The following is a 27,748-nucleotide window of genomic DNA, read 5'->3' as shown; positions in this document are numbered from 1 at the left end:
CTGCAAGCCAGGACAGCAGCTTGGCTCGGGATGAAGACACACGGCCGGGCAGCTGCGTGGGCAAGGGCGCCAGGAGGGGAGGCGGCCAGTGAGACGGCCTGTCAATCCGCCGGGGCAGCTGGGTGCTCCAGCCTCAGCAGTGCCCCGCAGCGGCCTTTCTCGTGGCCGCCCCAGCTCCAGCAGCAGGCAGGTGGCGCCGCGGCCCTTGAGCGAGCTCAGCTGCGCCCCCGCCCCAGCCCGGCCCGCCCCTGTCCTCTCTGTGGGGGCGGCGCTGTTTGGCGCTGAGCCCCGCCCGCTCTGCGACCCCCCCCCCCACGCGGCCCCTCCCCCGAGCCGCGGCGCACACGCCGGGCCCGGCGCCTCTTCCCCATGCGGCGGCTGCTGCGCGCCCCAGCCCGGCTGCGCCGCCAGCTCGCTGTCTCCTGTGGGCCGCGGGGGGCCCCTTCCCTGGCCCAGGAGCAGGTGAGAGGCGGGGGCCGGGCCTCGGGAAGAGACCTGCCGCTGCTGCGCGGGGTGGGCCAGTGTGCGGTAGCAACAGCCAGTGGCTGGCCGTAGGCAAACAGCTCCGGAGACCGGGGAGGGACTCAGGCCCCCTTGCCCTTGGGAAAGAGCCCTTCCTCCTGCCCCACTGCGCCCCCAAGCTTGCGCTGGGGCCGGGCCGGCGGGGCCGCTGAGCGCCGGTGGGGAGTCGGTCTCCTCTCCGCAAAGAGTCCGGAGTGAAGCTGGGGGAGCGGGGGAGAAATCGCTCGACCCGAGCGACCCCCCGGGCTGTTCGTGGGCAGGCGGGGGTGCGAGGGAGGAGAGCAGCAGCAGGGTTCAGCACCGCGTCTTCCTCTCCTCTTGGCTCGCCCCACCTCTCCCCTCTTCTCCAGGGCTGCTGCCGTGAGAGCTCCCTCCCAGGGTTGCCGTCTCGGCGGCTAGACTCGCGCGGAGTATTTTATTTTTTATTTTTAAAGCGCCAGTTCCTGGGGTTGTGACAATCTTGGTGTTCATTTCCATTTTTTTCCCCCTGGGCCTTCATGATTAGGGCCCTACCAAATTCATGGCCATGAAAAATGCGTCAGGGACCGTGAAAACTGGTCTTCCCCCTGTGAAATCTGGTCTTTTGTGTGCTTTTTACTCTATACTGTATAGATTTCATGGGGGAGACCAGTGTTTCTCAAATAGGGGTCCGGACCCAAAAGGGAGTTGGGGGGGGGATCACAAAGTTATTTTACAGGGATCATGGTATTGCCACCCTTACTTCTGCACTGACTTCAGAGCTGGGTGGCCGGAGAGTGGTGGCTGTTGGCTGGGCGTCCAGCTCTGAAGGCTGGGTGTCAATACCATACCATGCCACATAGGTGCCAACTTCCCCTCTGCCCAGTGGGTGCTTGGCCCCACCCCTGCCCCCAGTTCCCCGCCCCTGCCCCACCTCTTCTCCACCTCCTCCCCTAAGCGTGCTGCGTCCCTCCCGGAAAGTCCTAAGCGCTGCCAAACAGCTGTTAGGCGGCAGCAGCAGAGGGGCGGGGGAGCGCTGGGGAGGAGTGGGGACGCAGCACGCTCTGGGGGGAGGAGGCGAGGCAGGGGGAGCTTGGCTGCCAGTGAGTGTGTAGCATCCACTAATTTTTCCCCATGTGTGATCCAGCCCTAGAGCACCCACGGAGTCGGCGCCTATGCTATGCCATCCTTACTTCTGCGCTGCTGCCTTCAGAACTTGGCGGCCTGACAGTGGGAGCTGCCAACTCAGGGCCCAGCTCTGAGGGCAGCAGTGCAGAAGTCAGGGTGGCAATAACATGCCATCCTTACTTCTGCGCGCTGGCTGACGCTGGGCTCCAAGCGGGCAGCCGCCGGTCTCCAGCTGGCCAGTTCTGAAGGCAGCAGCGCTGAAGAAAGGAAGTACCATAAGCCCCCCTACAATAATGCACCCTTGCCCCCCACTCCAACTCCTTTTTGGGTCAGGACCTCTGCAATTATGACACTGAAATTTCAGTTTTAAATATCTGAAATCATGAAATTTTCAGGCTTGACAAAGCCTTGGCTGGGATGATTTGATTGGGGATTGGTCCTGCTTTGAGCAGGGGGTTGGACTAGATGACCTCCTGAGGTCCCTTCAACCCTGATATTCTATGATTCTATGAAATTAGCTATTTTAAAAATTCGATGACTGTGTAATTGACCAAAACGGACTGTGATTTGGTAGGGCCCTATTCTTGATTGTTTTCAGAGTAGCAGCCGTGTTAGTCTGTATTAGCAAAAAAAAGAGGAGTACTTGTGGCACCTTAGAGACGAACAAATTTATTTGTGCATAAGCTTTCGTGAGCTACAGCTCACTTTGTAGCTCACAAAAGCTTATGCTCAAATAAATTTGTTCGTCTCTAAGGTGCCACAAGTACTCCTTTTATTCTTGATTGTGGGCTTAAGCTTTTATATTGTGATCTAAATGTGCCTAGGGGCCTTGGAAAGCAAAGAGAAAAAAGCCCCAACTTTGTTGTTTGAAATGGTCGTGGGTTTGGTAAGCCACTCTGATGAATTTTTAGAGTTTGACTCAAGATTTTGGAGTGCTGCATGTCGGCAGTGCTGGGTAACAGGGAGCTTTTTTTAACATCACATGATTTTTCTGAGTTTTCCTGTGTGCGGTGGAGAGAGGGCAAGGGCTCATCTACGTGGGAAAGTCATTGGCTTACCTGTACTGGTATGGTTATATTTCTATAGTTCAGGGGTTCTCAAACTTAATTTCACCGCCGACCCCCTTTTGACAACATGATTACTGCATGACCCAGGAGGTTGGGGGGTAGATCCCGGCCCTGCTGCCCCGGGTGAAGCTTGAGCTTCAGATTCAGCCCTGGGTCCCAGCAAGTCTAATGCTGGCCCTGGCGACCCCATTAAAATGGGGTCCCAACCCACAGTTTGAGAACCTCTGCTATAGTTACAGACCCATAGACATTAAGGTCCAAAGGGACCATCATGATCATCTGGTCTGACCTCCTGCACAATGCAGGACACAGAACTTCACCCATCCACTCCTGTAATAGACCCCTGACCTCTGGCTGAGTTATCGACGTCCTCAAATCATGGCTTAAAGACTACAGTTACACCGAATCCACAGTTAAGCAGTTCAAGTTATACAGCATCCACCATTTACCAGTGTAGCTCCCTGAGTGGATAGTCTTCTTGCAGAATAAGAATGTCCAGACACAGAGTCATACTGGTATAATTATTACAGGTATGCTGGCAAATTTCCCTGTGTTGACAAAAGCCCTGACAAAGGAGGTGGAGGAAAAAGCTACTTGAAACTAGTGGTTCATGATTTTTTTAAGCCAGTCTTATGGTTTTGGAGGGCCCTGACTTTTAACTTTTTATTACTGAAGGAGTTCTGTGCCAAAAAATAAAAATTGTGCGCACAATATTTTTAAATTCTGCAAAATTCTGCATATTTTATTTGTCAGTAAATAAATGTGGAGGCTCCAGCATGACAGTAGGGAGCACTGGCCAACTGGCTGCACTGAGATGGGAGATCACCCTGGAGCCCCCACCTCCCCCGGTACAGGGACTCAGCAGTGAGGCTGCACCCAACCCTGACACAATGCAAGGGCTGGGCCTGCCCCTCTGTGCCTAGTGCACCAGGTGTGGGTGGGCAGGCTCAGCCCAGCAGGATCTAAGTGTGGGGGGATCCAGGTATGGGGTGAGAGGTTTGTGTGTGGGGCAGTCTGGGTGCGGGTGGCTCAGTGGGAGATCTGGATGCACAGGGGCTTGTTTGGGGGTTCTGGGTGCAGGGGCAATGGGACTCTGCAGGGGATACAGGTGAAGGATGTTGGGGCTCAGCAGGGGGTTCTGAGTGTGGGGAGATGAGGCTCAGTGGGGGGGTGTCTAGATGCTGGGGGAGTGGGGCTTGATTGGGTGGGGGTCCAGGTGAAGCTGGTTGGGGCTCAGTGGGCCAGAAAATAGAAAAAGTGGTCTTGACATTTTTTGGTGGTCTTCACTTCTGTGTGCTGTCAAAAATATTCCAACCAGCTCAGATATTGTGGGTCCCACTCCTGCATAGCGTACCCTTTGGACAGACCCACATTGACTTCAGGGGCTCTGCGTAGGCCCAGAGGTCCACTCACATGCAGGACTGGGGCCTTAACTTTTAACGTCACAGAACTAGCAGGTTAAGAAATACAGTAGGTGTATCCCAGCTCCTGTGTATCAGGCCACTTCTCTCTGCCTGCAATTTGGTCCTAAATTATTGCGTCTAAAATCTAAACCAACTGACTGCCTTACAGAGCTTTTGTAAACAGTAGCCAGTTTTTATAAATAACTGTGTTTTTATTTTCCTTGTTATGTACTTCAGGGCTCCTATGCTTAGTTTTTCATTGGGTACTTACAAGTATATTTCTACCCTGAAAAGTGACATACTGAAAATGATGATGTGGAGGTCCATATGCAGTGTGCCATCCTGATTTTAAATAAGACTTACTTAATATGCAAGTAAATTTCCCCCCCACATACCAGCCCCACATATGTACTTTATGTTTTAAGAAAGAAAAATCTATAACAGTTTTCAGCAAAAATATAATTGCATCATTGCTGAAAACAAGTACAACCCTTTCTAGTGTAGATAAATAGCCTGACAGTCAAACTCTGTTCTTTTGTATTATCACCAGTGATAGAGATTCTGCTGGTGTAATTATGCTCTCAACTATACCTGTTAATTTCAGATTATATTTTCAGATACACATGTGCAGCCCCATTACACATCTCTGTAAAATAATAATAATCTGCACAAATTGGTTATGTTGGTTCCATAATTCTGTCAATTTTCCTGCTTAAAGGTGATCTACAAAGTGTGTGTGGGGAGGGGAGGAAGGAGAAAGAATATGTTGGTGCTGGTTTTTATTTTTGTGTCTTTACGAGATATGAAGAAGACCTGAAAAAAATGAATTTTTTTCTTCAGTTTATTTTCTTGGCTTTTTTATGCCTTAGAATTATCAAGTTTTGCTTTCTTGCTTTTTGCTGGAGGTCTCCTTGCTGAGCCACAGAACTGGAAAGAGAAGTTTTCATATCTGTTAATTGAAGGCGCAGGAGTATTGACACTTTAGCCAAGAGATTTTTCCTCCTAATTATGTGTCAGATGTTTTTGTTAACGCATATGCGTAACAAATGCCCACAAACAAAAGCAACCTTATAAACAGGCTGTCTAAAAATCCCTTCTTCTCTCAGTCGCTCAAGCTTCACTGCCTAGTAGGTTTGATTTACTAATCCAACTAGTTCTCCAGTCATCCGTAGTCTTCCAAGGGAAATGGAACACAAGACCTCAATTCTATTTAAAAAAAAAAACAAACACCACCCCAATCCTTCCTCTTTTAAAAGCACTTTTCCTTCCAGCCTTTTAGTCCCCCTCTTTATATAGTTTAAAGCAGGGGTCGGCAACCTTTCTTTCAGAAGTGGTGTGCCGAGTCTTCATTTAGTAACTCTAATTTAAGGTTTCGCGTGCCAGTAATACATTTTAACGTTTATAGAAGGTCTCTTTCTATAAGTCTATAATATATAACTAAACTGTTGTATGTAAAGTAAATAAGGTTTTTAAAATGTTTAAGAAGCTTCATTTAAAATTAAATTAAAATGTAGAGCCCCCCGGACCTGTGGCCAGGACCCGGGCAGTGTGAGTGCCACTGAAAATCAGCTCGCATGCCACAGGTTGCCTACCCCTGGCCTAAAGAATACTTTGGGTGGAATTCTGCACCAGAATTCATGTCCCTGGCAGATTTCTTTGCTTCCCCACATAAAAATGCTGGGGAAGCAAAGGGAAGCTGCAAGAGCGGTCACGCACCCCTCCGCAGCAGTGTGGGCATGTAGTTTCACACACCCCCGGACCAACCCGTGTGGAGGTAAATCACTACAGGGAAGAGCTCATCTGCTAGTCCCGGCTGGGCTGGGGGTATGGTAGGACGGGACTTCCTCTTCCCCTGCAAGGAGTGGCTGAGGAAATGCAGGAAGCTCCATATTTCCGCCCCTTCCCCCCCCCCCCACCCCACTCCCGGCACTTCCTGCCCCAATCGCTCCTAAGCTGCAGGGGGAGGAGTCACTGTATGGGGATCTGCTCCCCCATCTGCCCAACCCCCATGCATCTGGACCTCCCCCATACGCAGACCCCTCCACAACAAACCTCAACCCCTCACACCCAGAATCCCCCCACCAAGTCCCCCAGCCACATACCCCATTGAGCCTCACCCCGTGCTCCCAGACCCCCCCTGCACCTGAACTCCCCTCCCTCCCCAGGCTAAGCCCAAGCCCCTGCATCCAGCCCCTCAGCACTGCACCCAGACCATTCCCCGCTGAGCCCTCCGAACTTGAACCCCCACCCAGACAAGTCCCACCCTCCTGCACCTGGGTCACCCTGACAAGCACCCCACACCTGGACCCCCACCCCACTGAGCTCCAGCCAGCTGCACCCAGACCTCCCCACTAAGCCCCCAGTATCCGGACCCCCCTACTGAGCCCATTCCCAACACCCAGACCCACCCTGCTGAGCCTGAACCACCTTTACCTGGACCCCACAACTAGTCCCTGTGCATTGGGGTTGCCAGTTTTGGTTGGTTGTATTCCAGGAAGTTTCAACACATGACATAATCTTTAATTAAAGATTAATCTTTAATTCCTGCAGACTCCGGGATAATCCTGGAGGGTTGGCACTTCTACTGTGAATCCAGATTTCCCCCCCACTAAGCCACCCACACCCAGAGTGCCCCACACAGAATCCTCTCCCCCCACACTAAGCCCCTCCACACTTGGCTCCTGCATAGGCTGAGCTTGCCTGCCCCACAGCTGGATGTGTGTGAGAGACTTTCCCTCTCACTTGCTATCTTGGTGAATCTGGAGCAGGGGGACAGGGCCCGGAGTGCTTCTGGGGTAGGCCCGGCTCTTGCACTGTGTCAGGTTCAGGTGCAGCCTCACCACCAAGTCCGTGTCCTGGGGCGCGGGCTGCAGGGTGGCCTCCCACCTTCATGCAGCTGGTGGCCTGTCCTCCCCACTGCCATGCTGGTGTCTCCACATTTATTTATTTATGAATAAAATATGCAGAATTTTTATATTTTTGGCACAGAATTCCTGAAAAAAGCAAAAAAAGAGCACAAACCCAGTGTTTTCCTTTGCAGAACTTCTTTAAATAGCTTAATCTGGTACAGAAGACCGAATAGCTACCTCAGTGGATTGATTCTGCAGAATGAGTCCCTAAATATTGCTAGGAATTTTCTTTGTATATGTAAGTAAAACAAACAAAACGTACAGTTGAATTAATTCTACCATTCTTATTCACTCCTAGAAGAAAGCAGTTACTATAACTCTTCAAAGCAGGATTGGATTCCATATGACTTGCACAAGGATGCACTTTAACATCTATCTTTTAGTTAAATACGTTGAGAGGGGTTCCTTGGCAGGGGTGCTAATTTTCTAGGGATATAATCTCCTTAATGATGGTTTGTTTATTTTGCTCCTGGTATGTTGGCGCCCCAGGATCCTTGTAATTTATTTGGCAATCACAGGGACGGAGCATCTTGAGCATACAGTTTGGATGATTTGTTCACAGGTCAGGAGAGATGGTATTCATACATCTTATTTTACAGAGGGCTCCAAAATTCCTGTTGCCAGCCCTGAAAACATGTATACCATGCGCATCAGTGGGGTACCTGAGCACCTTAATGTCATTATTAATCCAAACACATGTATTTAAAATCTGATGTACTGCAATCTTAGGCTAATAGTTTTTCATGGTGACTTTTTCCCCCTCCCCTTAAGCTGAAATCAGAAGGGAAGCCTCAAAAGCAGATCTGCCAAGTTGTTCTGGATCACTTTGAGAAGCAATACATGAAGGAGCTGGGAGAGGCATGGAGCACAGTCAGGTTATTTTTTCACTTTTTATGACCCCATAAAATAACTGCAAAGAACTATATAGAATTCATACAAACTGGAAATTGTGCTTCTGATTATTTTATGGATAAACTAGGATACCAGCATGGAATGATAGATGAGCACTTGTCTTTAATAATTCTAGTCAAGCATCTGGGAAATGAGGGAATGTGCAGGAAAGATCACATCGCCTGATGTAGAGATACAGTTTAGGTGACATGACCCTTTTATTAACATATGGAATCTTATCTTTTCATTCTTGATGGGACATTATCCCACTTGCACAAATCCCCTCAAGGAATTGAAAATATAAAGGCTGGATGCCTTATCCATATCCATAACTCACTTAGTTGTGGAAAGAAAAAGAGACAATAGTATGAGCTGAAAGCTAAGTATTAGTCATAGCCTTGAATTGCTTCATCAGTGAGTGTCATGATGACCTTCAAGACAGACTTACAAACTGGAAAACAGTTAAAATGAGGGACTATTTCATAACAAAATAGCTTTTATTATTTTTATCTTGAACGTGTCTGAATAATGTCAAAAAAGCAAAACAATTGTGAATACAGCCAGTTTTAAGAGAAATAAGATAAACAATTCCTTAGTCTCTCTGTAACGTTCCATGACAAGTAAAGAGAAACAAATATTTTTTTTTCCTTTTCTCCTCCTCCCTCCTGATTTCCTTTTTTCTTTCTGTTCTTTCTTCCTTCTCTTTCCTCCTCACAATACTTAGGGCCAGATTATGGTCTGGCTGAAGTCAATGGGATTTTTGCTTTGACTCCAGTAGCACCAGGATTAGGCCTACGGAAAACCCTTTATGTGTTCAAAGCAGGGGAGATGCATCAGCGAGTTTCATATTTTATATTTCGTGTAGCAATTTACTGAAAAATGAGGAAACAATAATTATATCAGAGACCGTGACCAAAAAAAGAAAAAAATGAACTTCAGAAATATTCACCGGTATAAAAGAGGAATCACTCCAATTACAGAACGAAAAGTAACTTGATTTATCATTAATTATATTTATTTCCCTGGGTACTTTTCTGAGCTCTGCTTTATTAAAATAACATTCTCTCACTATTCAACTTCTTCTCCTGCTACATCCTGTGTTGAGATCATTATTCCTATGTTACAAACGGCAAAACGGAGTCACATAGAAATTACGTGACATCCCCAAGATATTTCAACAGAGCTTTCACAGTTTACACAACTGAAGATCTGCCCCTTAGAGGTAGAGTTGGAGAACATTATTTTCTAAATTGGCAGGATGGCAAAACATAATTAGAATATAGTTCTCATTAGATAGTTTCCTAGTACCATGTGGACAGGGCCAAGCCACGATGGGATAGTGCTGCAAAATATTTTAGAGTAAGTCAGAGCTGCTTATCAGATGCTTTTTGTCTCTGTCCTCATTGGCTAGTCACATTGTTAAAACGCATCCTTCCGAATTGTTTTCTAACAGTTTTCAAAGAAGATTGGGGAGCCTAATATATAAACAGATTAGCATTTGATTTATTTGGTAACTTTCCCTAGTATTAAAAGACCATCTGTAATGTTTATTTTTTTGTTTTGTTTGCTTGTTTATTTTCAGAAAGCTTCTTCAAAGAAGATTGTAATGGATGTTGGATGAAGTGTGTTTATTTTAGTGCCCATTTGATCTGCTCTTGGAGTCACTTTTTAGTTTTATGGATTCAGCTAGTCAGTATCAGTCAGATCAGTCCATTGTTTGACTTATGTCTCCCAAAATGTAAATGCTAACAAAGCCCTGTTGGTTTTATTTTTTTTCAAAGAATGCAAAAAGGATTCCAAATCAACAAACACTGTTATCCTTTTCAGTGAAAACCAAACGCATTAAACTCCCCTCCCTCCCCCAGCCCCCGATTTCAGACATGAAAATTTCGTTATTTGCAGAGACCATTTACTATGTGACAAGTTTTAGTATGGAGCAAAATACCTTTTATTTCTGAGAGCCACAGTATTATACATTGGGTATTAAAGAATACATGAAGGGTTGATTTTAAAAAAGCAGGGTGAAGGATTAATTGGGAGCAGCGTTGGGGTTTTTAGTTTCTGTCTTTTTTACAAATGAGTTTACAGCTTCTCTATGCTTGTACACTCCTGAGTTCCTGTATATAACAATAATGGAGGTAAACCAAGTATCCCTGTTTATCCTTTCTCTTGACATGAGAACAAAGGGATATTTCATGAAATTGAAAAGTAACACATTTAAAACTATAGAAGGAAATTCTTCATTACATAATTCATAATTAACCTGTGGAAACAGGCTCAAACCACTAGAATACACTTAAAATACCATAACTGTGGGCGAGCACAAAACCTAGCTGTGGTGTTTGCTCTAATTCCCTGAGATGAAGGGCTTGCTACGTTATGGAAACTTAACTGTAACCTGCCACTTATTAAATATAACTCTTCTTTGTTTTTCATTTTTAAACCTCCAGGGAGGTGCTCACATCACCATTGTGCTGGCAATATGCTGTTCTGCTTAATAAATTCAGCTTTTCCTCTGAACTGAAGAACAACTTGCGTTTGAAGGGGTATCATAGTCTCTTTCAGGAAACCTTACCCTATCTCCCAGGATCATTAAAATGTTACATCAGTAGAACTCCTGGAAGATTCCCTGCACAAAAACACCAGATTGGTAAACTCAAGGAATATTATCTGCTGAATGCTGCTTCACTTCTGCCGGTGCTGGCATTGGAAATAAAGGATGGGGAAAGGATTTTGGATATGTGTGCTGCTCCAGGCGGTAAATCAATAGCTATGCTGCAGTGTGCCTGGCCAGGTAATGTATTTTATTGTTGTGCCAATTAAAATACAGAAATCAGGTTCCAGGAGCAGTTATCAAAGTTATTAGAAGGCATGTTTGTGTATGTTATGAGATTAAAATTTAGTTTAAAAGGGACGCTGTACTCAGTAGATTCAGATTGTTGAAATCAGAATATTGTGAAGTCAGTTTGTCCTAGTATTAGTAAGGACAAAAACTTGGACATGTGACTATGTAAATGGGCTTCATATTAATGCAGATTGAAAAACCAAGTGGTGCTGCTTTTTCTTCCTGTCTAGAATGTACTCTGTGTATCGTGTACTGCTGCCAAGCATGTTACTGTAACTGTAAATTAATCAGAGTTCTTAGTGCAGGAAAACAAGCTTTTTCCAAGTGTCAAATATTTTTACATCTTTGTGATAATACGGTATGTTAATTGCACAGGGTTGGCTAGACAAGAACATAAAGCAATCTCAGGGTGTGTAGATGGTGCATAAAAGGGATGGGCCCAAGTTCATTTAGCAGAGTGAGAATCTTTGGAGAAGGGAGTACTTGTGCCGGGGGTTGTTCTACACCTTAGCTGTAAGGTGATCAGATTGTTGGCAAAGGTAATGAATAAGCTTTAGGAGGACGATTTCAACCGAAAGAGAGTGCGTGTTATGGTATACATAGGTCATATCCACAGCCCGCAATGGTTCTTGTAGTGTCATGAGGGACTAAAGGCAAGGAAAATGAATGGGAGTATTGAGTATCTAAGGGTAAGAGCAGGAGGAAAATGAGATTCTGTTGCTTGGAGCAATGCCTGTACACAGCAAGGTTTAATCTAAATGGGTAATTGTCATGGCTATAGGACTAGAAATAAAAAAAGCAACTGTGTTTATGTCAGTACACGTAGGTTACCAGCCTCTGGTAGGTGAGGAGTTGAAATGCTTTGTTTGGGAACATGAGATGAGGACCAAGCTTGTGATGAATTAAAAAATGACATGTATATCCTCCTCATAGCAGTAGAAAGATCTCAGAAAAATACTCATACCACTGCTCTTTGAATATGGGTTACGGTTTTAAGTTTGTTTTACTGTGAAAGTTTTCCACTCTGTAGGTATTTATTACTAAATATTTATGGATCACCTTTTAGGAGCATGTTGAAAGTTTATAAAAATCCGTCAGTGTTGTAGAATGTGCAATAACATAAGCACACACGTTATAATCTCTGACAATCCCAGGGAAATACTGAAACATCCGTAATTGTAACTTCTAATATGGATAAAGATTTAAGAGCACTGATTCTAGTTAATTTGTGTTTAGGTCATCTTCACTGTAATGAGTATGATAGTCTGAGATCAAGGTGGCTGAAGCAGACACTAGAATCCTTCATCCCAGAGCCCCTGATGAATTTAATTACTCTCTCTGAACTGGATGGGAGGCAGATGGGAGATCTCCATCCTGAATTGTACAACAAGGTAGAACCATTATGTATTGACAGGCTGATGGAATTAAAATGATACTTTTATTGTTCTGTTCCTTCCTTTCCTACAGTAACCTGTAATCTGTAGCTGTTTGACCATGTCCCGTGAAATGCTCATGAAGGGAAGATGAAACTTTTTATTTTAATGTTAAAACTTATTCTCCATTTGATGGTCCTTCTGATTTGTCTGGGAGGAGTCTACTGAGTTGATCAGATGTTTTCTGCATACCTTAAACTTTGAACTGTTGAGACTTCGTGCATGTGTGTTTGAGTATATGTTACATGATGTTGCTTATTGACTCATCACATTGAATTATGAATAATGCACAGCAGTTAGTACTCTGTAACATTTAAATAGGTGAATAAGCAGGGGAGATCAAGGGTGGGAGCTATTCAGGTGATAATTATAATAATATTTATGGTATTCATGGTGCAGTAAATAGGGTGTGGTTAGTCTCAGAAATGCACAAAAACAGTAAAATGTTTTAAACTGGTTGTTTTTTCACGCTTCTAAAAAGCAAAAAATGATGCTGTAAATTTTTTACAGAAATTATATTCCAATACTTTCGAATAGGGTGCATTGCACAGATAGTTAACTTCTTTACAGGTAATACTTTTGTTCATTCTTTTATTCATTGGCTGTACAGGTACTGCTGGATGCTCCGTGTTCAAATGACAGAAGTTGGTTATTCTCTTCTGATATTCAGCAGGCTACGCTTAGACTCATCCAAAGGAAGGAGTTGTCTGCTCTACAGGTTCAGCTATTAAGGTGAGAAGTGGAAAGAAAAGCTGTTAAAGAAGCTTTCTTGTGATTAAATTAAATAATATTGTGGCAAGATTTGGTATGTGTAACAGCCAAATCCAAGTTTCATGTACAGTATTCCTTCTACTCGGTAAGTGCAGAATGTGCTACAGTCTATAACATTGTTAAATTTTAAAGTTCGATAAGAGTTAATGTAGAGTCATTTAAATGTAGAACTGCAATACAAACACCAGGGTCCAAATCATCAACTGACGTACAGTCCGTGCCATTCTATTGACTTCATTAAGAGTGCATCTTCATGTAATACTTGCGTCAATTGCAGAATGATTCAAAACACCCTGCTATGATACAGAAACAAACACAGAGGGAGCACCTGAAAAGTTCATTGTGGCTTTAGAGGTATTTTTGATTCTGGCCATATTCCCCGTTTTAAGCAGAGGTTTAAGTATGGTTTATAATTGTTTTTAAAAACCATTTCATAATGCCTGCTTACCCGGCAAGAATCCGTGTCCACTTTCAGTGAAGTGGTCTGAATCCATATCCAAACGCGGAAATTCTGATCAGGCATTTTTCTCTGTTACTTTTCAGCAGAATTATCACTTGAAGTTCACTTTTAGGCTAATTTGATGACAAACATGCCAGTCAGTGATGGTTACCACTAGAGTTGTCACACTAGATCTCTGATTGTTCTGCCTCTCTGTTTGTGTTATTTGGACTGTTTCCAGGAGGAGCATAAGGGCCCAGTGTTGTCCACACTTACATACACAAACTCAGTATGTTTACCCACGTGAGCACATGTGTTTGTAGGATTGAACCATAAGTTTTTAGCTTGTCTACTGCTGCTGCTGCTGTGGAATTGTTATAGCTTTGCAGGGTTTGAGGCACATGCCTATAAATAAGAGGTTAAGCAGCAATACAAATTGTAGTGTTTATGTAAAAATTAGCAATTTAATCCAAATCAGGCTTGCTATACATTTTACTTGAAAAGGAATTTCATTCCTCTACAAGGTTATATAGGCCAGCAGTATAGAAAACTGAAGCCCTTTCTTTATCCAGAGCATGAAACAGCAATGCAAGCTTCCCCACAATACCTGTGATACATGGGGTGGGGAGTAGCTCCCTTTGATGGACACCCAGCCAGCCAGTTAGCTGTAAAATCCCTCTTGGTCTGTTCTCTGCTTGCTTTACTTGTAAAGGGTTAACAAGCCCACAGGTAAAAGAAAAGTAGTGGGCACCTGACCAAAAGAATGGGAAGGTAGAACTTCTTAAAATTGGGAAAGAAACTTTCCCTTTGCTGTTGTCTGGGCTTCAGGGACATGGAGCAGTAATGCTGTAAGCAGCTTTAAGCCAGTTATGATTATAGATCAGAGGTGGGCAAACTACGGCCCGCGGGTCACATGTGGCCCGCAGGACCATCCTGCCTGGCCCCAGAACTCCTGGCCTGGGAGGCTTGCCCCCGGCCCCTCCCCTGCAGCCATGTCGCCCTGCGGTGCAATGCTCTGGGCAGGGGGGCTGCAGAGCCCAGCCTGACCGATGCTCTGTGCTGCACGGCGCGGCTGCCTGTCCTGGTGCAGCCGTGCTGCCAGCCACCGGTACTCCAGGCAGTGTGGCAAGGGGGCAGGGAGCAGCGCGGGGGGGGTTGGATAGAGGGCAGGGGGTGGTCAGGGGCGTGGATAGGGGTCGGGGCACTCAGAGGGTGGGGAATGGGAGTTGAATGGGGGCAGGGGTCCCGGAGAGGCAGTCAGGAAGGAGAGGAGGGGTTGGATGGGGTGGCGGGGGGCCGTCAGGGGACGGGGAGCGGAGGGTGTGTATGGGGCAGGGGTCCAGGAGGGGGCAGTCAGGAAGGAGGGGGGGGTTGAATGGGGTGGTGGTGGGCAGTTAGGGCAGGGAGTCCGGGGGCTGTCAGGGGGCGAGAAGCGGGGGGGGTCGATAGGGGGCGGGGGCTGGGCCATGCCTGTCTGTTTGGGGAGGCACAGCCTCCCCTAACCGGCCCTCCATACAATTTCAGAAACCCGATGTGGCCCACAGGCCAAAAAGTTTGCCCGCCCCTGTTATAGATTATCAATTCATACCTTGAACCTACTTAGCTGGAGCCTCCGATATGTAAGGAAAATTAGGAAATGTCTAAAAAGATGCGATTAGGGTTATTTCTTATTGGCTTGTGGATTCCTCTGTGCTAACCCCAGATGCTTTTGTTTGGTTGTAACCTTTAAACTGAACCCCCAAGAAAGCTATTTTGGGTGCTTGATTTTTGGAATTGCTCTTTTAAAATCTAGCAAAAGGCTAAGTTCCAGATGTATTTTCTTTCTTTCTGTTTTTAATAAAATTCACCTTTTTTAGGAACAGGATTGGATTTTTGGTGTCCTAAGAGATTTGTGCGTATGCTGTTTGATTAGCTGGTGGTAACAGCTAATTTCCTTTGTTTTCTTTCTCAGCTCTTCCCCGGAGGTGTGTGTATGTGTGAAAGGGCTTGAAGGTACCCCACAGGGAGGAATTCCCAAATGCTCCTTCCTGAGTCCAAGGGATTTTTTTGCATTTGGGTGGTGGCAGCGTTTACCAAGCCCAGGTCAGAGAAAAGCTGTAACCTTGGGAGTTTAATACAAGCCCGGAGTGGCAAGTGTTAATTTTTAGAATCCTTGCGGGCCCCCACTTTCTGCACTCAGAGTGACAGAGTGGGGATTCGGCCTTGACAATACCTTTCAGATTTGGTTTGACTATATTTTGTTGAAAAAGGAATAGTCCTGAAAGTTTATTATTTTAGCAGCAATTTAGTTTTTGCCTCCAACCACATGAAAATTAATATTTTTTCCTATTGGTTTACTATTAATACAACTCTTGTCCTTATTTATGTGTGTTAGAAAATAATTTTTAAAAGATTAAACGAACAATTAAATAATGCAATACAGTATAATAAAATGAACATGTTTTTGGAGCTGGGTTAAAGAAGAATTATTTTTCTTTCCAAAAAATAGTTTCTGCAGCTGTATATTGTTTTATAGCTATTGATCAAACACTAAACTTTTAAATGCGCACAATGATTCACTTCAGAAGTATCCAGCTGTCAAGGCAAATTGAGAGAGGAATAAAGTAACATTTTTTTTTTTAAAGAGTGTTTTTTTATGGAAGGCTCCATAGGAACAGCGTAAGATACTTTTGCATGACTTCCAGAGAAAAAAGGCCTCCCAGAAACCTATGATTGATAACAGAAATATGAGTGTCTTATTGCAGTAATGCATCATGTCACCCATTTCCTTTGAAGAAATCAATCACATTTGAAACACTGACCTCCTTCGGTTTTCTCTTTTCAATATTTGACATGTAAAATCTAATTTGTGAACTTCTAGCAAAAGGAAGCATACATCATTCACTGAAATTTTCCAAATTTGTATAAATCATTCTGGATTATAATCCTGATGTAGAAAACTCTTGACAGCAGGAACCTGGTTTTTAAAAGCAAGCCAAAAAAGTGCCTGTCACCCCCAATTATATTGAATACAATTATCCCTAAATCCAGAAGAGAAAAACATCACATCTGCTGAATGTGCAGTGAACTAGCCTCAAACAGTAGCAGCAACAAAAATTTGGATTTGTGAGGACAATATATTTTTGATCTGTAACTTCCTGTAGAAAAATATTAATATATCTTTCCTTCCAGTGGGCTCAGTCAGACTGTAAATTGAACAACATATGCACTGTAATTTTTCACTTGTCTGGATTTTGGAATTTAGAGAGTAAATCATTTTTATTAGGCTCCTGTTGTCAGGGGTATGTCAAGGATTAAGAGCCTAATTCAGCAAGGTAGTTAAGCGTGTGCATAGTCTCAGTTAGTTCAGTAAATGGTTTAATAATGTTTTGGATTTCTATAGTATCTTTTATCTCAGGATGCTTTACAAACACTAATGAATTCTCACAACACCCCATCAAGAAAAAGGATGAAACAGTGTCAGGGAGAAGCTAAGTGACTTGTGCAAGGTGGATCAGCAATTCATTGGCAGCAATAATAAGAGAATACTGGTCTACTCACTGTCAATTACTTGTTCTGACGGCCTGTGTATGACTAAGATTGAGGAACTGAGTTCAAATCCTGTCTCGATAGAGACTTTTCCATTGATCTTGAGCAAGTTGTTTAAAGTGTCTGCCTCAGTTTCCCGAATTGTAAAACAGGGATAAATACCTACCTGCTTCAGAGATTTTATTAGGATTAATTAGTTCTATGTAAAGGCTGAGCATTTACATTGTTTAGCGGTAATTATGAACTATAGAAGGAAAAAGAATAATAATAAAATGGATGAAATGCAAATGAAATAAATTAATACTGTGAGATCAAATTTGGCCCAAAATTTGTGATTTTTTTTTTAAATCAACTTTCAAATTAAGGTATAGAAATGCAGAGCCAAACAATTGTAACTCCTCCTTGTAGTAACAACTTGTGATGACCATACAATTATGATTACTGTATAGTAGTGTTTGCAGGCCCAGATGAGAGAACTGATTTTTAAAGGCAAATATGATTCCCCCCCCAACCCCCTTTTGCTTTATGATGTCATTGCACAGCAGAGCTAAGGTTGTTTGGGCCAAAATTGATTGGTAATCCTTTTAAAAATGTAGCCAATGATCAGGATTTCAGTGCATTTTAACTATATTGGAAGTTTGAAGAGGAGTCTGTATTATTCAGTTCGTTCGAAAAATGTTTTGACAGAGAATGCTAAATTTCTTAAAGGTCTTATTTTAATTTGAAGTCACTGATTGATTTATTTGTAAACTTCTGGAAAATTCATCCTGTACTCAGGATAAGAGCTGAAATTTTGGAGAGGACACGCTGTATTCTTTGTATGTAATGAAGTGTTTGAATTGCAGTACAGTATTCAACCTTAACTCTGGAACTGTGACAGGTACTCCATAATATGTATTTTTAGTATTACTGTTGTGCAACGGAAGTGCTGTAGTGCAGTATTGTGTATGTGCCTGTGTGTATATATAACTTCAATGTTAGTAGGAATGTTGGTAATCATATGGTATTTTACATGGTTTCGGTTAGCCTCTCTTTTTGGAAGCCAGGAGGTTGTACTTCTTGTTTCTGTAAGTTTGCATACACATGCTTTCACTTAAAAGAGTGAATTCAGAAAAATAGGGAATTAATAGCATTAGGTAAATGCAGGTACAAATAGGTAGATGCTGCACAAGCTTCCTCACAAAGCTTCTGGTCTGTGTTACTCTTGCTGCTTCAGTCTTAGGCTTCTCCTGAGCAGAGATTGCTAAATAATGGCTTAGAGATCTACACAAATGGGTGGACTAGGATGAGCTCACCATTTGCCCATGTGTCATAAGATAGATAGGATTTTCAGCACCGTTCTCCAGGTGACTATCTAGTACGGTAACCTAATACGCCACGTAACCTGCACTGTCCCCTTGAGTCCAGCCTTTTGAAAATGTTCTTTCCTCTGAAAGAGAATGAGCAGACTACTGCTTTTCAAAACACAGCTAATATATATTTATCTGCTTTCTCCAGCAGTTGAAAAATAGTGATGTGGTCTCACTGAAGAATTTATTCATTTTTAATGAAAAAGGGCATTTAATATGTAGTAAATGTTGTACATTACCAGATATATTTCCCCCCTCAAAATTTCTAGGTTATTTGCACGTTTCCATTGAGGTGGTGAATTTTCTTAACATGATTGGAAATAAACTACAGTGCTGCTTTCCACTCATTGTCATTTTTTATCGTGCTTTCTGTTCAGACAGAGGGGAGATGGATTTTCTGTCTCTATGTGAATAGGTAAAATACCTTATTTTACTAGAGCAGCATCCAGTAATGCAGAAAAGGTTGACTGTTTTAATTTCTGATCTTTTTTTCTGGGAGTTATAACTCACTCATTTAATTGCATTGGGCAGTACAAGGTACACAGATCACTAAACACGGTCCTAACTAAGGTGAATATTTCACCTGATGCTTTATTTAAACTTAAGAGAAAAACTATTTTTTTTCACTGTCACATTTTTTGTAAGCCTCTTGTTTTTTAAAAAAAGTCTTGCTATTTGTTGCTGCCTTCTAGTGTTTTGTACAGAGATTGAACTCTTCTTTCGTATGTTGCTAAAGAGGGTCACGCGATTTCTCTAATTACATGTACAGTAGAACTTCAGAATTACGAACACCTTGGGAATGGAGGCTCTTCGTAACTCTGAAATATTGATAACTCTGAACAAAACATGGTTCTTTCCAAAGTTTACAACTGAACATTGACTTAATACAGGTTTGAAACTTTACCACACAAGAAAAATGCTGCTTTTAACCATCTTAATTTAAATGAAACAAGCACAGAAATATGCTTGTCAAATATTTTTTTAAACTTTCCCTTTATTTTTTTAGTAGTTTATTTTACACAGTACTGTACTGTATTTGCTCTTTTTTTTTTTTTTTTTTTTGTCTCTGCTGCTGCCTGATTATGTACTTCTGGTTCCATTTTAGGTGTGTGGTTGACCAGTCCGTTTGTAGCTCTGGTGTTCATTAACTCTGCGGTTCTACTGTATCCGTTTCACACCAGCCTTTCCTTACAGTTAGTTGTCCCTCTTTGATCAGATGATGGCTGTGGTCCTCATGCAGTAAACCTCTTGAAGTCACCTTTCACTCAATTAACCAGATAAGGTCTTATCTCCAGTGGGGATTTGCTCTTATTTTAGCCCTCAGCGACCTGTCATCAGTGTATCTGCACCATCACAAACCCCAGTGTAGCCAAGGTAAAACTACTATAAGTGACAATTAACAGTAGTGAATTTACTCCAGAAAATAAATATATTTCACAAGGTCTGTATCTCAGTGGTTTGAGTAGCTCAAGAGAGTAGCAGTTGGATACAGGGCTCTTCACCTTTAGCCCTTCCATTCAAGTCCAGCTGAAGTCAGGAGTGACATCAAAGCTACAGTATTACTGTCTAAAGGCCGTTCAGTGACGTGGTTAAATAGGAATTGGTTAATTTCCTAATGAACAAGTGTGTGTTTATGTCACAAAAATATCATAATTGGCATTAATTTGGCACTATTGTTAGTCTCAGCAGAGAGGCCAAGAACTGAACGCATCTGGAGAGTGAACAAAATGTGTGGGGTACATCTACACAGCAATTAAAAGCTTGGGAACCCTCCCACCTTGCAGGGTTCTAGAGCCTGGGCTCCAGCTCAAGTCTGAATATCTACACCACAGTTAAACAGCCCCTGAGCTTGAGCCCCATGAGCCCGAGTCAGCCGGCACGTGCCAGCCGTGGGGTTTTAATTGCTGTGTTGTTATACCCATGGGTGTCAGCAGTGGTGTTTCAGTGCACGGATAGAGCATGTGGGCAGGATTGTACCGTGGAGTTTTCAGTCTCCTGGGGTGTCAGTTTGCTGCTTTTCACTTGTCCTAAGTTTAGTAGAAAAAGAGAAGAGAATGGAAGGTTAGCATCTTTGTTTTTCAGTATGAAAAGACTGAAAAATCTAGTTTATCCTTATAAACTGTAAGTTTCACTGTACGTGAAAACTGACTGCATAGCTAAGTGGATACATATGAATTTTTCTTATAGAAAACCCTGACATTGATCATTATAGAGAGGGATTTTCAAAGGCCCCTATGTGACTTAGAAGCATAAATATAAGTGTCTTATTGCAGTAATGCATCATGTCACCCATTTCCTTTGGAGCCCAGGGTCCCCGAGCAAGCTGGCAGGAAATCAGACAAGTTTGTGACAGAGCCCTGCATGTGTTTCATTGGAATTTTGTTGAAACTGAACACTTTGTGTTTGACACATTGGCATTTTCTGAGGAAAATCTGTTTTGTCAGAAAATTCCTGACCAGCTCTAACTCCCTTTGGGGCTTTTTAATATCCCACCTGTAGTGCTGCCTGGAATAATTAGGGCTGCAGGATGAAGTCCCTAGGAGATTTTGAGAGTCTTTTGTTCTCCCTTCCCTTGTAGAGGAAGTGCTGCTTAGGCTGTAGACGAACATGGTGTTTTTTAATTAGGGAACTAAGTTGTTGGCATAAAAAAGAACATTCATTCAGCTCAGGCATTTGAAAGTTTGCAAGAGAAGAAGCCATTTCATTACGATTACATGACTAGAGTATTTAAGTTTTGTGACTGCGGCATATGTGGAATGCCTCCTGCTGGTAGGGGCTGTCTTGCTAAAAATAGCACTGCCACTTGTGATGATGGCAGCATGGAAACCCAGAGTGGGAACTTGCAAACCAGGTGTGACATTTAATATGGAAATAAAATATCTGAGTGTTACACAGCTGATTGTTACAATTCTGATGGTTAAACCACCATGCGAGCAAGAAGGAAACAGGTAGTCGGCCTCTATTACAGGGCTTCTGTATTTCTGGTGTTATAAATGACATACAGTAGCTCTCTGTTAGCAAGAGGATCATCTCCAGGCTTGCCTCAGAATAAGAGGGGCCTGTTGTCTTTCAGAGTGTTCAGGCTGCTGGGGAAAACAAAACAGGTGAGATTTTCCTTTTTAAAAAAAATTACTTGATATAACTTCTTTTTTTATCTTAATTATTGTTTGGAACAGCATTGTCTCTGTATGGCAGCAAAGCTCACTGTAATGAGGAGAGAGGAAAGCATCATGCTTGGGACACAGAGAGAATACTTGTACTGATGTCACGCCATCCCCATGCCGTGCTGTCATCACAATATATTGTGAATTAGGTATTGTAGACACAGGGAATTTCCCTGGCCTTGACAGCTTGATTTTGGAAAAACTATGGGATATAACTGACACGACTCTGGGGAGGATTGGGCTCAGTTTGATTTTTAAAGAAATGGGGGAGGGGAATGCATGATCTGATTCATCTCAAATGAGAGGGGGTGTGGATGAAAGTAAATGTGACTTCAGATTATTTGCTGCATGAATGGTTTAGAAGCGATTCCTTGCTTTTTTTTTTTTTCCTGATCAAAACCAGAAAAATCAATTTTCTACTTAGTGACCAAAAGATGGCACTGTTGAAATGTTACATTTTTTGTAACTTGCCCTGAAACCCATATAATCTTTCTTTTAACACTGAAAATGGTTAAATTAGTGATATTAATACTGACCCTTCCAAAAAGATGTAGAACATATAATCATGCACAGAAAGAGCCATCTGGGGACTTGGGATTGGTAATACGAAATACTATATTGTTTTGATATCCACTTATGTCTGTTTTATAAAAGGCTGGGTTTGTAATGCCATTTTTTAAAAAAAGGGATAAAATGGCAACCTATCACATTGTTTAATTTACTTTTAGTGTGAAATGCCCACCTTTTAGCATTAGATAACGCCAAAGTTTTTGTGACATTTAAGTATTTGAGTCATTGAATGCATGTCTCTACAACAGATCTTTCTATTTTTTGAGATACTGAAGTAATCTTATTGCTCTGTTTTTCTTTATTTCTAATTTAATTTTTAAGTGTCAGTTTCCTCTCCTGTTACATTTAATGTGAATCTTGAGACTTCGACCAAAGAAAACATTAAGTATGCGTTAGAATACGATGTAGTTTTTCAAAATCACAACCATCAACCCTGCACTGGCAGGGGGCCAGATTAGATGACCTTAATAGGTCTTTTCCACCTCTGGCTGCTGTAATTCAATATGCATGTTAGTAAATCTGTCTCCAAAGAGATATTCAGTAAAAAATGAGTGACAATGAATTCTTTGTAAATGCATAATTTCTACCACAGGGGAATTTACACTCCCTCTTAATTGCATGAGAGTTGTACCTGGGTTTGCTAAATATCCATCTGAAAAATGGTATACAGCTATGCCCTGACTATTACATATGTCTGTCTTGGAAATATTGTGATTATTTATCCTGCAATGTTGATATCACTATTTAAGCCATGCATAGTGTAGGCAAGCATCACACAAACTTCCACAGACATATCTGCCAGTCTCCCTCAAATCTAATTTGCCATGCCCCAGTCCTTTAGTGATTGAAAACATGATTAAATGGTTGTGAGTATTTGATATCACGGTGGGTCCCATAAATTGTACTATTCCGATATCTTGTAAAGTAACATATGACACCCAGGGAAGGATTTATTTTTGCCTCTAAACATTTTATTTTCTTCCTTAGTGCCTCTCTTCCCTTCCTTCTCGGCTTGTTCTCCTCCTATTATAAAACCTAATGGCATCTTTTGCAGCTTCTCTTCCTATACACCTACAGATGTGCATTATTCACCTGAAAGTGGTAGCTACCTGGAAGAGGATATCTCTGAGTAGGCCTGGAAATTGTGAATGAAGCGTGTTAAAGGATAAAATTGAGCCTCAGCAACTTACCATGCTACTTTCTTTAGCATCCTAAATATAGGTACATTTCCATGCTCAACGGCTTGTTAGCCTCCGAAGCCCCAAAAAGCTGGCTCTTCCGAAGTAGTGTAATTATTTTAGGCACCTACTTGGCAAACTAGGAAGCTGCCTTTGGAGGCTGCTGTGCAGGTCATCTTTTGATAGCAGTGATTTGTTAGTAGGCATTTTAATGTTAGTGCTATTAACAGTTTCTCTTGTCTATAAAACAAAAATGGGGATTACGTGCAACAAAAGTACTACAGAGTCTCCCGTTAACAATTGCCCATCCTTGTTAATAAGCAGTCACAGGTGTCTTTCTTACGACTTTTTAAACAAATAGTCTTATAGGAATGTATATTGGATTACTTTAAAGTTTAGGTCAAAATAAGGCTTAAAGTAGCAGTCGCTCCTGTGCTGAACTAGGGCTTCAATATAAAGAAGTAAAGCTTCAATTCCAAGCCATTTCAATTATGTGCAAATTTATACTACTTTTAATCCGGTATGGTGAATACATGAACTTGGATTTAAATTTTTGAAAACACAATTAGTGCAACTAGTTTTATATTTTAATAGTTAAGTTTTTACTAAAGGTTGACTTACGATGTTTTAAGAAATATAATTAAAGGAAACTGCATTGCTAGGAGCAAATATGATCGCAGTTTGATTGTTTTAAAGCAACGTACTTTAATTTCATTTTCACCAAAGTATTTTTAGGGCCCTTCAGACATTGCTTCCATTTTAATCATACATTTTTAGAAATAAGTAGTAGATGTATAAGTGAACTATGCTATTACGTCTGTAGATTTGGAGCCCATTTCTTAAAGGTGCAGAGCACTTCATGACAGGTGACAAGTGCCTTCGGTGCCTTATCTTTTTTTATTTTTATTTTTGATCAGCCATTGATTGTATCAGTAGTTGAGGGCACTGAGCATCTGACAGGACTGGATTTTTAGTGACTGAGTTCTCTGTGAGCAGTGCTATTCCCTCTCAAAATACTGTGCTGTAGTGTCAGACATTAGCCTGAATTCTGAAGAGAGACTTTACCACAAAGTCTTCTGGATTAGAAAACAGTCCTACCAATTGAGCCTTAACTAACTCCTTTCAGAAAGATAAATTGCAAATGCTAGAATGAAAACAAAGCAGAACAGGCAGCCAACAGAGGCACTAAAGCACCTGGTCTAACTTGTCCTTAAGCAGGAAAGAATATTACTTAATTTACAGCACTCCCCTCAACGTGCTTATTTGTGGAGTCAAATGTGTGTTGCTGGCTACCTGCCCTGCTTTCCAGTGAGTTGTGCTCCACTAGTCCAGGTGCACTCTGGTGGCTTGGCTGGCCTAAACATCGCCCCGTTTCTTTTACAAACAATAGGATGGTGAGAGAATGGAGACAAATGCAGAGAGAAAAGGAGGGTGAAGAGGCAAATGGGTGGGGTGAGGGAGAAAGGGCAGAGAAGTCACAGTGTGTTTGGCGCCAGCATTGGCGCTTCACGTCCCTATTTTCCTGCTAAGAATGATGTGCAGAAATGGCAGGTTTGAGGTTAGCTACCCAACTGTGTGTGCTAGCTCTGCATTAGATTAAACTACAGGAAGCCATGTGTTCATTCTGGTAACAAATCTAAATAGGATTTGTGGGAGGAAGGGAGTGAATATTGCACTCTGAACAGAAAGGAAGGTTGGCAGGAATATTCAGCAACACCCAGTCACTTGGGAAGCTGAACAGAACTTTACTGTAATAACAATCACTGAAAGAGTTACTCTCTCTGGTGCCTCCTTCGCTTCCTTGAGCAGGGCTTTCCTTTCCTTGCAGAGCTCCTCTAACCCTTGACTTATCCTGAACCCGGTTTGGATTGGGCTTCTCTTTATTGAGGTTTCACCAATAAAGGGGGAAACTCCCCCAATCAAGTTGAAAGCCCATTCTTTTCTTCAAGGTCCGGTTTCCTTTCTCCACCTGTTCTCATTCCGAAGTGGCATTACTTTTCTGCCAAGTGGGAGCTGCCCTGAACAGCACCCCCCATTGGTCTAGAGTGAAATTATACCTCTCATTTTAACTTCCTCTTCAAACAAAGCATCTAGCTGAATAGTGTTTTAAGTATGCTCCTAGGATATAAATATCATTATGTTTTGTATGAAAAGCCAGGAAACCAAAAATATGACTTTATTCTTCCATGACACTACAAGAGCAGTATTTTAAAAGAGAAATGGTTGAAACCCTTTTTCCCCGCATTGTTATAACTGTTTCTTGGAGACATCATACATCGCTTACTCCCACTTTTTCAAAATATCTTCTGCGGATTAAATATATATTCTAATACAACCTATCCCATCAGATCTCAAAAGTGAAGCACGGTCTGGTTAAGCCTGTTTTGCGGGAGATCCCTGGAAGGAACACCACGGTGTTACACAGGACTAGGTGGTGGTGGTGGCGGCGGCGGCGTTTTTCCTACTGGATCACGGCTGAGTCAGTAGGCCAGCGTGGTCCTAGAAAGTGCTGTCTCTGCAGGTGCAGTCGTCCAGAGGAGATATAAAACTGCGTCCTGACCACTCAAATGCATTAATATTTGCATAGCCCTCTGGAAATGTTGAGGACTTTGTTCCACGTTGACTAATTGCATTCAGCTGCCTTTTCGAATGAGAGGGGTATGCTTCAGTAAACTTGCGTTTAGTATTGCCAACTACTGAAGTGGGCACGTTTCACCCAGAGGTGGCCATATTCCAGTAGTGACTGAAGTGATCTATTTACATATCCGTTTCTAAATCATTCTTAGGATCCTTTAGGGTGAAAATTGCTAGAAGAGAGATGGTTTTAGGACAACAGCTTTACCAACAAAAGTCACTCTCTTAAACATTTAAGGATGCTAGGTATGGAGAATGCTACAGGACTGGAAAAAATAGGTTGTATTGTAGCATGGCTTTTTTCCCCTTGCTCCCATAACATTTACTCTGTGGTAGTTGAATGCGCCTCACAGATCTCCTTTCAACGTTTTAAGAAATTATTGTGTTGTATTTTCCACCCCCTTAATAAGATGTCTGCTTTAATTGAAAGCAAACAGGGTCCCTGTTTCTTTTTCTTGTGTTTGGAGGTTGAAGAAAAATAACAGATGCCATTTGTAACATTGAGATTGTATGTAATTGCTATGGTTTTATTTTTGTCAACAGAGCGATTGTGCATTTTAACGTTTAGCTTTCATGCAGTTAGAGACATTTGATTAGACAAAGCATTTGCTGATTAAGGACCCAATCCTGCAGCTGTTAAATACATGGAAAAGCTTCTGGATCAGCCCCAAAATATGTTACTAAACAATCAGAGTTATTGATCCATCATAGGGAGATTGTAAGATGATACAGTAGTAGGGTACCTTTCAAGTAAAGCAGTAAGTCTGATTTGCAGAAATGCATGCCAAACTGCAAGCCTAATAATTCTGTGCTGTTACTCCAGTTACATGTTCATTTTGGTGTCTGCATGTGCAAATGACCAGCTAGGTATTTAGCTGGCCATTTTTATGTTCTATCACCCAGTTTGTTTGCACAATCACAACACTTGCAGTTGTGCGTGCCCATTAGAAAATCAGATTAAAAGAGTACTGGTTAAGCGTTGGTAAGATGATCATTCTGAAGTACGCTTGGAATCATATATTAAACTGCTACTTGTAAATTGTTATATGCCTTTAAGAATATCATAGGGTAGTTTGAAAATACACACTTAAATGAGAGAGCAGAACATAACACAGGTAATTACCTGATTATCAATGAAATGCTCAGTTATGACAATTTGATGAAGGTTTATTTCCTGTAGGTGTGGTATTTTTGGGTTTTTTTGGTGGTCCCCTCCTCCCCCATTTGGTTATGTTTAATAACTCTCGAGAGATCTAAATTTGGGTTTTTTTGGTTACTTACAGGTCTGCCATTAAAGCCTTGTGTCCTGGAGGATCTGTGGTCTATTCTACGTGCACTCTCTCGAAGGCAGAAAACAGTGACGTAATCAGTCATATCCTAAACTCCTGCAGTAATGTTCTGCCTGTAGATATAAGTGAACTGGCCAATGTCGTTTCCGATGAGTTCACTCTGGTTGCTGGTGTCCAGCCACATGAACTTTTAGTACTTCCAGCAAGGGGGAAAGCATGGGGGCCTATGTATGTAGCTAAATTAAAGAAAACATAGTCTAGGTGGCATTTGTAAGTCATATTGACAAATTCTTATTTATTTTTAATACACTGTACTCATGCATCTGTGCCAAATATTTGTCCAAGTAGCCTGGATTTAGAGTTGTGAACTGGTATATCAGATGCTGTTAAATGATCATTAAATTTGAGGTTTAATTTGTGACTTGGACAATATCCAGTACGGCCCAAGCCTGCAGTTGGATCTGCTTGCACAAACCTCTGGCATCTGGACCCATGTGGAGCCCATTAATGTATAAGTCTACAGAGGCAAATGTATTCCAGATCACAAGCTTCCATAATATCTTATTTATATATTGTTTCATCTCGAAGATTCCAAAAGGACTTAACCTTCTATATAACGACATGGCAGAAATGCATCTGCTTTTGGGGTGAAGGGCAGCAGCCAACTCGC

The 27,748-nt window shown here is 42.4% G+C and overlaps 1 protein-coding gene across 4 annotated transcripts; it reads left to right on the top strand.

The window, feature by feature from the left end:
* The first annotated feature begins 5 nt into the window (after positions 1 to 5).
* NSUN3 (NOP2/Sun RNA methyltransferase 3) lies at positions 6 to 27,500 on the top strand. Of its 4 annotated transcripts, XM_037907009.2 has the most exons (7): positions 313 to 462; positions 7,759 to 7,862; positions 10,329 to 10,672; positions 11,960 to 12,114; positions 12,767 to 12,888; positions 15,318 to 15,448; positions 27,073 to 27,500. In XM_037907009.2, the coding sequence occupies exons 1-7, from the start codon at positions 370 to 372 to the stop codon at positions 27,153 to 27,155; spliced, it is 1,032 nt and encodes a 343-aa protein (XP_037762937.1). In that variant the 5' UTR covers positions 313 to 369; the 3' UTR covers positions 27,156 to 27,500. The 4 variants fall into 4 exon arrangements, with proteins under 4 accessions (XP_037762930.1, XP_037762937.1, XP_037762944.1 ...); XM_037907002.2 differs by lacking the exon at positions 15,318 to 15,448 and having other exon boundaries at positions 6 to 462; XM_037907016.2 differs by lacking the exons at positions 313 to 462; positions 15,318 to 15,448 and adding an exon at positions 6,434 to 7,225.
* The last annotated feature ends 248 nt before the right edge of the window (positions 27,501 to 27,748 follow it).

The sequence above is a fragment of the Chelonia mydas genome, chromosome 1, assembly GCF_015237465.2.
Source record: "Chelonia mydas isolate rCheMyd1 chromosome 1, rCheMyd1.pri.v2, whole genome shotgun sequence".
Lineage (NCBI taxonomy): Eukaryota > Metazoa > Chordata > Testudines > Cheloniidae > Chelonia > Chelonia mydas.
The sequence above is the reverse complement of the archived record's forward strand: the minus strand, read 5'-3'. Positions and strand labels throughout refer to the sequence as shown.